This window comes from Pelophylax lessonae, assembly GCF_965119305.1.
Source record: "Pelophylax lessonae genome assembly, chromosome: 4".
Taxonomy (NCBI): Eukaryota; Metazoa; Chordata; class Amphibia; order Anura; family Ranidae; genus Pelophylax; species Pelophylax lessonae.
The window spans coordinates 444,415,645-444,428,734 of NC_138771.1; the positions used below are offsets into that span (position 1 = coordinate 444,415,645).

Here is a 13,090-nt window from a genome sequence, read left to right on the forward strand (position 1 = left end):
AGAGTGTGAGGCCAGTAGAGAATGAAATTGGAGGGGATTTGTTCAGTAATACATTTTATTTGTTGTTGTGGGGTCGGGGGAGAGGGGAGGGGGTGTGAGGGGAGGGGTTATTAATATAGAAAGTGTAATTGTAATAGTTATATAGGATCATTAATCTGTATAACAACTTCAACTCTTTTTATACGCTTATGGAAACTTGAATAAAATGTTAATATACAAGAATTACACCCCAAAACACAATTTGTTACACCTTCTGAGTATGGCGATACCACAACCATTGTATCTTGTGTATCACACAAACCAACCAATTGTTTTAAAACTAATGTACTGTAATGGTTGCCTCTATACAAGTGGTCATGGAATATAGCTATATGTAGCGTCATCTATAGCAGTCCCTGTTCTTATAAGCCAAGTAAGCCTAGCCTATTGGTATGTGGCTGCCCCCAGGAATGCCACATTGAGTGGCCAGGAAGTATATGAGGCAGAAGAAAGGAAAAACAAAAAAGTTCTTGTGGTTCCAGGAACCTAGTCAGTCAGACCTGCAGATGGGTCAGTTCAGACATAGGCAGAGACATGGTCAGCAAACAAGCAAAGGATCAGAACAGGCAGAAACTTGCTCAATAAACAGGCCAGGGCAGGGCTAGTACAGGTGGCAGGCAGAGTCAACACTGCACTGGTGTGGCAGTGATTAGGAACTCTGTTGCTGACTGCACTGGTCTGGTAACAATGGACTTGTGTAGCGGTGATCAGGAAAACTGTTGCTGGCATACACTGGTTTGGTGACACTGACATGTGTGGCAGTAATAAGGAGCACTGTTGCTGTCATACACTGGTCTGGTGATGCTGGGACTGGCGTGGTGGTGTTCAGGAAAACTGGTGCTTTGATGCACTGGTCTAGTGAGGTGACAATCGGGAACACTGGCGACACTGTGGTTGGTGTGGCCGTGATCAGAGATTTGTGACTGGCTGCACCATTAGGGCTCGTTCATGCACGAGGTTGGGGAACCGCAGTTTTACCACCTATCAGGCACTACCCCCTTTAGCTGCAGAGACAGCGCTTGGGGATGTACACATGCAATGGCTGGAGTGCTTTGCCTCACAGCTGTGGCAGGAATTATACCCCCTGTACACCTGCTGATCGTGACCCATTCAAGTAAATGGGGCTGCTTGTGAAGGGTCCAAGGGGTTAAAGCAGGTAGTGAGGAGGCAATACAATGCCTCGTCACTGCTTGTCAAATGCTCTCCGAAGAATAATTTGAACATAGATGGCTCTTCAAAAAACATTGCACATGTGAACAAGTCCTTATGGTGGCACTATAAATGCTGTGGCAGTGATCAGAGACACTGTGATTGATTTGCTGGTGACTGTGGACACAGTAATTGGTGTAGCGGTGACCAGGGACACTGCAACTGGTACGGCGGTGATTAGGGACACTGACTGGTCATTTTTTACAATTTTTCTTTTCTTACATAGCATCACCAGAGTAGTGTAGTGTCATCCCATTGGCCCCCTACTGACTACTGTGATGGTGAACTGTCTAGTGGGCACAGCTATCACAGATCATGTCACTGAACACCCTGTGTGAGCAGAAGTACATAGTACATAACAAGGGGTGTAACATGGGGGGGGGGGGGTCTAATTTTTTATCAAGACTCGAAAGAATGGCAATACATAATCAAAACATTATTAGTACTGTGTGCACAATGAGTGCAGTGTGCAATACATAACTAAAGGATACAATGTAAATTGCAGGCAAAACGTCAGCTACTATTGAAAAATCTGAATGAAAAGCAAGATAATGACTTCTGCAAAGCTGCCTGTGAAAAGAGGAAGTCAGGTATCACATTAGAGTACAGCACTGAGCCCGTCTGTCTACAGGCGAATAAACACTGTATGGATACACACCCCGAAGGCTGCACCACGCCACAGTTTGTTGCTCCTGCTGCTGATAACCTGACATCAAGTTTTTCCAGAAAAAGCTGAATAGTAACAACCTGCTTCAACCATCCGGCATTTATATTTCTTAAAGGCACAAACCCGGGGAATTGCCCTGCCAACCCAGACACAGAATCTTCATTTGCAGACAACTCGCAACAGGATCCAAGCATTTTCTCTAATATGCATGACCAAGTGGCTCAGCTGGCTTTTATCACTGTAGTAGCAGTGCTGGAACAAGGTAATATTATTACTTATTCCTTGTAGACAACTTCAATATCATATTGTCTAAAGAAGATAGTGTTTGAGAGAATACTTATTAAATTGTACCGACATCCCTTAGGATCAAATTGTAAAGAGTTGGGAAAGAACCCAAAGAAGAGGAGAGGCAAGACCAGGTGACAAGGTCTGTCCTCCTCAAGATGAAGAGGGAAGGAACCTTCCTAGAAAAGGATAGACCAGGAAAGGAGGAAATAGAACATGTGAGGGCAATTGGGATTTTTAAATGATACTTAGCTCTAATATATGGAGTAATGCATAAGTAAGGAGAATATATTAAAATTAATAAAGTTTATTCCAAAATTTAAAATGACAAGCAATAAAAAGCACAAAACATACATGGAACAGTATAAATACAGGAGTACATTTGAGAGATCTTATTAATTAATACATCCGATATGACTACCGGATAAACCGACATGTTTCGCAGTTTTTCCTACTGCTTCTTCAGGGGTATATATTAATTTGTGCTGTAACATTCAATTTTCCTGAGTATTCCTGTATAACGATAATAATGTTAGTTTGTATTACAGTATTATAATATAATAAACATTTGTATAAGGAGGACCTGATGTCTCAAGCGCACCAACCAAAACGTCCCAAGGAACCCCGATAGGTGTGGGGGGAAGGAGAAACGCCCAAATCATACGTCTCACCGACGGGTGTGGAGGCAAAAATCAACATGCATCGACAGCATGTCAGAAATAAAGATATAGTAAATTAACCACTAGTAGAGTGAGTGAGCATAAAGATGATATTCGAAGGTATAAAGAAAGGGTAATGGCACCTGGAAAGAGCATGCTAATAGATGCATAGGGTAATTCTCATTAAAAAAGTGTTTACAAAATATATAATAAAAAGTAGGCATACCTAAAGCTGCAACAGAGCCCAGGGAACAATTTGGAATAGGTATAGACACATATGTATCGTTCGTTCCCAAGTATTGGGTTATGGCACACACCTTCTATTGTATCTAAAAGGAGATGAGAAGGGAATGTCTAAATAGGTGATCACAAAGAAATGGGGAGGGGGACTGTATGGTCCCCTTCCAATTGTTGAGATTATGTTGTATAATATGACATACCTAATTACATGGTATATTATAAATATACTGGAGGACCCCTGCGAGGGCCTTCTGCATGTCCCAGATGTTTAGATAAAGCATAAATAGCTCAAAGGGGGAGATTCCTGGTAAATCTACAATGGATTAAGATGTGGCGCCAGACACAGTCTAGATAAAAAGATGGTAAGTAAAGTTAACAAAAAAGTGTATATCAATTACGGCATATAGGTACCATAAGGTACATGTCTTATGCACAGGAAAGCTCAACTCACCCGATATGCCAGCCGCACGGGGATCTCTCCCATATTCTGTGGAAATGTCCCACACACTGCCGTTTATATTGTGCCTCAACCCGGCGTGTGACGTCAACTGGCGCCGGAACTCACGTCCAGAGCGCCGGAAGTGACGTATTCGCCGGGTCAGGTCTCCGAATGGGCAAGCCCCTAGGAAAGGGGCGTGTACAGTGCTACACACCGCTGCGGTCATAGGAAAATGACCTCCAATAGCCACATAGCGGCCAATAAATTGGTCGCAATGTCCGAAAACCACACACCCGTCAGGGACATATTAAGCGATCGCCCACCCCCACAACCTAAAGGATCAGGGTAGAGGAACAGATCGGGTGGTGCACCGAAGACATCATACAGGCTCACTTATATACACATACAAACAATTCCCAAAAAGGGATATATATATCATCAAAAACATATTCAGCAATAACAGCACCTTATAAAATGCAGTATAGACAGCTTTATATAGATACAGTGGGTACGGAAAGTATTCAGACCCCCTTAAATTTTTCACTCTTTGTTATATTGCAGCCATTTGCTAAAATCATTTAGGTTCATTCTTCTTCCTCATGAATGTACACATAGCACCCCATACTGACAGAAAAACACAGAATTGTTGACATTGTTGCAGATTTATTAAAAAATAAAAACTGAAATATCACATGGTCCTAAGTATTCAGACCCTTTGCTCAGTATTTAGTAGAAGCCCCCTTTTGATCTAATACAGCCAGGAGTCTTTTTGGGAAAGATGCAACAAGTCTTTCACACCTGGATTTGGGGATCCTCTGCCATTCCTCCTTGCAGATCCTCTCCAGTTCTGTCAGGTTGGATGGTAAACGTTGGTGGACAGCCATTTTTAGGTCTCTCCAGAGATGCTCAATTGGGTTTAAGTCAGGGCTCTGGCTGCGCAATTCAAGAACAGTCACGGAGTTTTTGTGAAGCCACTCCTTCGTTATTTTAGCTGTGTGCTTAGGGTCATTGTCTTGTTGGAAGGTAAACCTTCGTCCCAGTCTGAGGTCCAGAGCACTCTGGAGAAGGTTTTTGTCCAGGATATCCCTGTACTTGGCCGCATTCATCTTTCCCTCGATTGCAACCAGTCGTCCTGTCCCTGCAGCTGAAAAACACCCCCACAGCATGATGCTGCCACCACCATGCTTCACTGTTGGGACTGTATTGGACAGGTGATGAGCAGTGCCTGTTTTTTTCCACACATACCGCTTAGAATTAAGGCCAAAAAGTTCTATTTTGGTCTCATCAGACCAGAGAATCTTATTTCTCACCATCTTGGAGTCTTTCCTTCAGGTGTTTTTTTAGCAAACTCCATGCGGGCTTTCATGTGTCTTACACTGAGGAGAGGCTTCCTTCGGGCCACTCTGCCATAAAGCCCCGACTGGTGGAGGGCTGCAGTGATGGTTGACTTTCTACAACTTTCTCCCATCTCCTGACTGCATCTCTGGAGCTCAGCCACAGTGATCTTTGGGTTCTTCTTTACCTCTCTCACCAAGGCTCTTCTCCCCCGATAGCTCAGTTTGGCCGGACGGCCAGCTCTAGGAAGGGTTCTGGTTGTCCCAAACGTCTTCCACAGAGCCACTGTGCTCTTAGGAACCTTAAGTGCAGCAGAAATCTTTTTGTAACCTTGGCCAGATCTGTGCCTTGCCACAATTCTGTCTCTGAGCTCTTCAGGCAGTTCCTTTGACCTCATGATTCTCATTTGCTCTGACATGCATTGTGATCTGGAAGGTCTTATATAGACAGGTGTGTGGCTTTCCTAATCAAGTCCAATCAGTATAATCAAACACAGCTGGACTCAAATGAAGGTGTAGAACCATCTCAAGGATGATCAGAAGAAATGGAAAGCACCTGAGTTAAATATATGAGTGTCACAGCAAAGGGTCTGAATACTTAGGACCATGTGATATTTCAGTTTTTCTTTTTTAATAAATCTGCAACAATGTCAACAATTCTGTGTTTTTCTGTCAGTATGGGGTGCTATGTGTACATTCATGAGGAAGAAGAATGAACTTAAATGATTTTAGCAAATGGCTGCAATATAACAAAGAGTGAAAAATTTAAGGGGGTCTGAATACTTTCCGTACCCACTGTATGTACAGATAATCAGCCTATGCAATTTCAACATTTGTTCCAGGCATTGGAGGGTGTCCCACATCAAGCCTGAAACTATTTAAATACTCATGCACATATAACTGCATGGGGGGCTATAAAGAGAAAGCCGCCCAAGCAACCATATGATAAGCATAACAGCATCATACTGGAAAAAATATATATGTATGTACAAGTTGCATAAGACATCTAAAAGTACGGAAACATATAGATATAGCAAAAAAATGTATCCAAAAACATTTCATTGTTATATATTGACATAAAACCTATGTCTTGAGCTTGTCTGCATTCAAATCTCCATACCGCAAGATCAACCAGTCAGTCCCCAACGGAGTATTGTCACCCAAGATGGCAAGGCTCCGGTGGTGTACTGTACTCGAGTAGATGTTAGTGTGTATTATAGCATTTCCTTTGAGTAAATAGAGGACAGAAAAAACTGGTTCAGTGGCTGGAAAAGAGAAGTATTTAATTAATATGTGTTGATCAGCCTAAAAAGGGCTTGTAGGATAGAGCCTCATTAATCCCCGGGGGTTTGGTAGCTTCTAACGACTCTATCCAGAGAGTCTCCTTTTGGAGTATACGTTTATCCCAATCCCCCCCCCCCCCTCGGGGGTCTGGGGGTATTACCTTCAAGACAAAGAATGAGACAACAGTGTTGTCGTATCTATGGTGGAGGCCTATGTGGCGGGTCACGCTAGTTTGAATGGTACCCCCTGCGGAGTGATAGGTGTGGTCTCCTATTCGTTGGCTGAGTTTACGGTTAGTCTTACCTACGTAAAACACTCCGCAGGTGCAAGTCATCAGGTATACCAAACCCTGAGTGTTACAGTCCGCGAATTGCTTTGATTTGTGCCATTTTCCATTGGGTAAATGGATACCTTTGCCAGCTAGGACCCAAGGGCATTTATTACAGGACCCAGATTGATAGGTGCCCTTTCATGTGGGTATTCCTCTTGAATAGTGTAATGGCTCTTATTGAGCTGATCTCTCAAAGAGGTGGCTCTCCTAAACACAAGGTTAGGTTGGGGATTCAAATATTTAGTTAGAGTGTAATCTTGGGTCAGGATTGGCCAGTGTTTTTTCAAAATATTACGTAGGAGAGCTTCATGTGAATCAATCCCCTTGTATAAATACCTAAATGGTTCTTAGAGTAAACTTGGCAGAATTGTTTACTTTAAGGTCCCCCAAAAAGATAATAGAGAACGGATGGTAAAGAGGCTTAACCTGTGCATACGAAAAGGTTTCTTTACAGTATGAGCTATAAAAATGCGGTATAATTTTCCACATGAGCTTATTCTATCCCACTCAGTAAATTACTTCAAAAAGGTTCAGATGTGTTTCTAAACTGAAAAACTATAAATCAATTTTAGCTATAATAAATGTTCTACATTATTGATCCAGGAAGTATTAATTTGCCTAAGAGTAGTGATTATCAACCGATAAAAAAAACAGGAGCCCTCAACTGCAGCCCCTGAATGCACCTAAGGGTCACATTATACGTAATATTCAGAATATGTAAACATACAAAAAACTGTAAACGACTGCAAACATACCAGATGAGATGGCCAGAAAGATGTAGACATGCCTGGGGAAACAGACTGCAGACATTCTACAGATGGTGTTTGAAACCGGTAACATTATGTGAAACTACTAAAGATTATATTAATATTATTACATGGTCATTACAAGTACAAACCCTTTGCAAATCTATGCTGCCACTCTCACTACCAGGGTCCGCAAAGGGCCGCACAGGAAGCACCAAAGGGCCACATGTGGCCCCCAGATTGCAGGTTGAGCACCAATACCTCTAAACACTGGTGTAAAATTAAATCCCTGTAAGACTTCACCCTATATAAATCTACTTTATTCAAACACAATCCCTGCCTCCATGCTGCCAAACAAACCTATTTTGTCACTGTTTTTAATACTCTGTCATCCAGTCCTTGTCGGCTCTTCTCCTCATTTAATATTGCCAATCCACATTTAATATTGCCAATCATTTCAAAGGCAAGATTGATGCAATTCGTCAGGACAGCTCCACTCTATACAGATTTCTTCCCTTCTTAATATACCCTGTCTAACAGCACATTTCTCTAGCGCTCATTGACAGACGTAGTCCTCGGTGATACACCACCTTCGGGTTATGTTGCCTCCACAGGAGCAGGACTAGACAGGAAATTAAAAAGCTCTGGCCACACCCTAGGGGCAGTCCCAGAGGGTATATCCTCTCTCTCTCTGCCTCAGCAAATCAGTTATTTTCTGTCTAGTTAGGAGTAAGGACCTAGATACCTTGCTGGGATCTTAGGTCCTGGCAAGAATTTTTTTCTTAAAGGATTTTTTAGACAGCTTTTTTTCTCCAGTGTTCCTGTGAGATCTTCAAGCAAGAAAGCTGAACTGGGCGACGGGCTGGATGTTGAGATCCGGTGGTCACCCCAGTTCAGCCTACGAGCGCGTGCAGGCCATAGCTCCGCGCTGGGTCGGCCGCGACAAAGTCCCATTAAAGGACTGACCCCGCGAGTTAAACGTCTCGCTGAAACGCCAAAGGCCATGAGTCACGGCGTCCGTATCGGTCGACAGCCCTCCCGCCCCGGTGGAGAGGGGTACTGTCAGGAGTTGGTGCCCGCCTGGTTCCGGTATGGTGAGTAGTATGTTCCCCCTTTTCCCCTGACGGGTCTTGTGGTGAACGCGGGCCCCTCTCTGTATGGTAAGATAGAGTCCCTCTCTATCCTATAACATGACACAGATCCTCCTACTTTGAGTGTGATTTTATGTGCAAAAAGCCAGGAGGCTTGGTTTGGGAGCTAACAATCTAATTGTATACATGTTAAAAAGATGTAATCTGTGGCATTCTGGGAATCTTACGGTGATAAGAATAAGCTACCTACCAGTCAGAAGCCACGGACATGTAGACTGCCTTCCTAATCAGATCTCCAGCTATTAGCAGGCCTCCCGAATGGCCATGCGGTCCGCCAGGGCCGGTACCGCCAACCACGCCATATCCCCATGCAGAGAGAGTGTTGTGTGCCCTGCAGCACACCGCTATTCAGTACAGGCCGCCGCCATTTTTTTTTTGCTGGATCGCACGAGCCGCCATTTTGGCGTAGCCTCGTGTCTCCAGCATGGGGGCGGCCATGTTTGAGGTGATCCAAACACCTCGTGGAGCTTGGGGGAGGCGCCGGAAGGCGTGCAGAGGGGCGGAGCCGCCTCCTTTCTTCCTGAGCAGCCAGCCAAAAGACTTCCTGTTTGTCAAGACAGCGCTGTAACCTGTTGCAGTTAAACTCTGAGCATCAAGTGGTGAGCCTGGGGGTCTATCTCTCTCTCTCTCTCGATCGATAGGGATCCCTAGCAGGTAACACTAAGGGGCTTTTTGTGGCGCTGGGGGTCTGAAAAAAAAAAAAAAAAAAAGTTTTTTATTTTTGAATTATATTATCCAGGAAGTGACTGGAATTATCATGGACCCTGCCACACATATTCCCCCACCTGTTTCCCTCGAGGGGGCCACGGGACCCGCCGGTGCACAGAGTGTAGAGTCATTTACAGCAATTTTGGAGTCTATGGTGGCTCGGGTGGAGGCGGCCTGTCAGGGACGGGGGTCAAGGAAGCGACCCCCGCCTACCCCTATACTATCTGACACCTCTGACTCAGATTCAGAGATGGTCACTGCAGTTGCAGGTTCCTCTGCAAGGGCTGTTATCCCAGGTAAAGCCCCCTCAGACAGTGAGGAGGACGCTTCTTCTCCTGCTATAATTCAGGAAGAAGCATTGGTGGACGCACTAGTTGTGGCAGTGCAGGAAACCTTAAAACTTGAGGCTTTACCGGCAGAGGCAACTGAAACAGAGATTCCTTTTGGTACTAATAAGCCCATCAAAACGGTGAAGGTTTTTCCTGTACCCAAATGTTTCGGTAATCAGATTAAAGGAGAATGGGAGCATTCTAAACGTACCTTTACTATTTCCAAGCGTATTGCTAGACGCTATCCATTTGAGGAATCCATCATTAAGAAATGGACGGTACCACCAGTGGTGGATCCACCTATTTCCAGGCTGAATAAAGCCACGGTTATCCCAGTGGAGGACACTTCGTCCTTTAAGGATCCGGTGGATCGAAAGATGGAAGCAGAGTCCCGCACCATCTTCTCTCTGATAGGGTCAGCATTTAGACCAGTAATTGTTATTGGTCTAGTTTCCCAGACACTTACGGAATGGGCGAAAATGGTACGCCAAGACCTTAGGGGAAAAGATATTCCCCAGGAGACATCTGATTTGATGGAACAGATTATACAAGGGCTACAGTTTATCTGTGACGCAGCCTTGGACACTACTCCCTTATTAGGGCATGCATCTATGTCAGCGGTGATCCTCAGACGTGTGCTGTGGTTAAAATGCTGGTCAGCTGACCTAGGTTCCAAGAAGACCTTGACAAATCTCCCTTTTCAGGGGAATCGTCTATTTGGGGCCAACCTAGATGAAATCATTAAGGATGCCACCGGGGGCAAGAGCACTTTTTTGCCACAGGCTGCTAAAGCTAAGGGACCTCGCAACAAGCGAGGACCTTTCTTTACCGCCCATAAAGGGCGCCCGGCTGGTACTAGCGGGAAAGGCAAGACTCCTCCAGGAGGGTTCAAGAAGGGCTGGTCGGACAAGCAGAGGACCAACCCAGCCAAACCCGAAGCAAAGGAGTACACAGCCTGAAGGTGCGCCCCCACCCGGTTTCAGGGTGGGGGGACGTTTTCACCGGTATTCAGGACATTAGATCGAGCATCAACCACTACTACCGGTGCGATTCTTCCCTTCCAACATTTAAGTACTACAGGAAGCGGTAGTTACCGTTCCCTGAATAGATCTTTTCCTTTACCTTTTCCTAAGATTAGTCCCTATACCTCACAGGAATCGGATCTGGTTGACCAGATAGGCCAAGTAGCCTCTAGTCGGGTGACTTCGGTCCCTGAGGTTCAACCAGAAAAGATCACCCTTCCTGATAACAATCAGGTATCTGATAAATGTGTGGGAACAGAAAACGACCAGACTTTCTCGGATGGTCGGGGCCAGATACCTCTAGGGACGCCTGGTTCAGATTCTATCAGCGCCAGTGGTCCTAGAAATTCTAGGCTGGCCTCCTCAAGCCGGCCTGGCCGACTTGAACATGCTAGTCGCAGACGTTCCGTGGGAACTTCGTCTCAGGGAGTGTCTGTGGTCTCAAGGACCAATTTACCATCATGCTTTACAGTCGCTGGGTTTAATGGCTTGGCCATTGAGACCCAAGTACTGAAGGACAGAGGTTTGTCAGCTTCAGTCATTCCTACCCTTATTAAAGCAAGGAAAGCGACTTCCAGCAAGGTCTATTATCACACATGGAAGACTTATATTGCGTGGTGCGAATCTTTAGGATTTCCTCCACGTACCTATTCGGTGACTCGAATATTGGCCTTTTTGCAACAAGGGGTTGAGCAGAAGCTAGCCTTGAGCACCATCAAGGGTCAAGTTTCAGCATTAGCAATCTTCTTTCAGAAACCTTTAGCTACCAAGTCCTTGGTGCGGAATTTCATCCAGGGGGTGCGGCACCTGGCTCCTCCAGTCCGCGCGCCCTTACCGCCCTGGGATCTTAATTTGGTTTTGTCGGTTCTACAGAAACCTCCCTTTGAAAACATCAGGGAGATTCCCTTGCTTACTTTATCCCAGAAGGTGGCCTTCCTGGTGGCTATTACTTCTGCTCGCAGGGTGTCAGAACTGGCTGCATTATCATGCCAGTCCCCATACCTAGTGATTCATAGGGATAAGGTAGTACTTCATCCTAAGCCATCCTTTCTTCCTAAGGTGGTTTCAGATTTTCATCTGAATGAAGATATTGTACTACCTTCCTTGTGTCCTCAGCCCAAGCATCATCGGGAACATGCGTTGCATTCCTTAGATGTGGTTCGGGCAATCAGGGTATACCTGAAAGCTACGGAATCATTCCGTAAGACGGATTCACTTTTTGTGATCACGGATGGCCCCAGAAAGGGTTTGCCTGCATCTGCCGCGACCATTGCCAAATGGATTAGACAGACGGTGGTACAGGCTTATTCTATTAAGGGTCAGAGTCCTCCGTTCCCTGTTAGGGCGCACTCCACTCGAGCGCTCAGTACTTCCTGGGCCTTTCGCCCTCAGGCGTCAGTGGTCCAGGTATGTAAGGCGGCCACCTGGTCGTCGGTACATACCTTTACAAAATTCTATAAAATTGATGTGACGGCATCGGCGGATGCCTCATTTGGCCGCAAGGTTTTGCAGGCCGCAATTTGAGGAGACCGGTGGTCTACCTCGAGGGTTTTTTTCTGTTTGAAAAAAAAAAAAAAAAAAAAAAAATTTTTCTCTTTTTTGTTGAGTCTCATCATTAAGGATGAGCATTGTAAACTTCTAGTTGGCACCGGTTGGGCCTTCTAGATTGGGATTTGATTTCATTTTCCCACCCCTCAGTTGTGATACTGCTCTGGGACGTCCCGAAGGTGGTGTATCACCGAGGACTACGTCTGTCAATGAGCGCTAGAGAAAAATGGATTTTTGTAAGATCTTACCGTAAAATCCTTTTCTCTTAGCTCATTGACAGACGTAGTCCCCGCCCCTCTGTTTTTTGAGTTGGGTTGGGTTAAATCTCTAAAGACTGCTTTTTCACATAACTGATTTGCTGAGGCAGAGAGAGAGAGGATATACCCTCTGGGACTGCCCCTAGGGTGTGGCCAGAGCTTTTTAATTTCCTGTCTAGTCCTGCTCCTGTGGAGGCAACATAACCCGAAGGTGGTGTATCACCGAGGACTACGTCTGTCAATGAGCTAAGAGAAAAGGATTTTACGGTAAGATCTTACAAAAATCCATTTTTAATAATTTCCTCTTATTACCTGGCTACTAAAGAAAAGGTTATCAAACTTTTCTCAGACACCCACCTAACCAATTGTCCTCTGGACCCTGTTCCCTCACAATTACTATGATCACCCCCTTCCCCCTGTCTTATGCCCACTCACTCACATCTTCAATCTCTCCCTCTCTACTGGCATCTTCCCCCTCCCCTCTAAAGCATGCACAAATCAGCCCCATACTTAAAAAGCCCTCACTGGATCCCACCAGCCTATACAACTTAAGACCCATCATCCTCTTGCTCCTATTTACATATTAACTTTTAGAATGCTTAGGCAACAACCGTCTGAGCTCCTACTTGACTGAAGACAACCTTCTTGCTCCCTTGCAGTCTACTAAAATTCAATAATGATTTACTTACCTGCAAAAGCCAATGGTCACTACTCCATACTCTTACGACTAGACATTTCTGCAGCCTTTGATACTGTTGACCACCATGGCACTCAGGGCCTCTGTGAACAGAGGGGATTCCCTTTCTAGGAAATTAACCAGTAGTCTAGTCAAACTAATTGGG

At 45.0% G+C, this 13,090-nt stretch overlaps 1 protein-coding gene across 1 annotated transcript in view; it reads left to right on the top strand.

The window, feature by feature from the left end:
• Positions 1-1,943: 1,943 nt before the first annotated feature.
• LOC309552691 (leukotriene C4 synthase-like) overlaps positions 1,944-13,090 on the top strand; it is a gene marked incomplete at its 3' end in the record, with an annotated part of 103,568 nt that continues 92,421 nt past the window's right edge. The window contains exon 1 of the mRNA XM_082253617.1: positions 1,944-2,177. Coding sequence (XP_082109743.1) covers positions 2,120-2,177 — 58 coding nt within the window. The 5' untranslated portion in view covers positions 1,944-2,119. The remainder of the gene's footprint in view (positions 2,178-13,090) is intronic.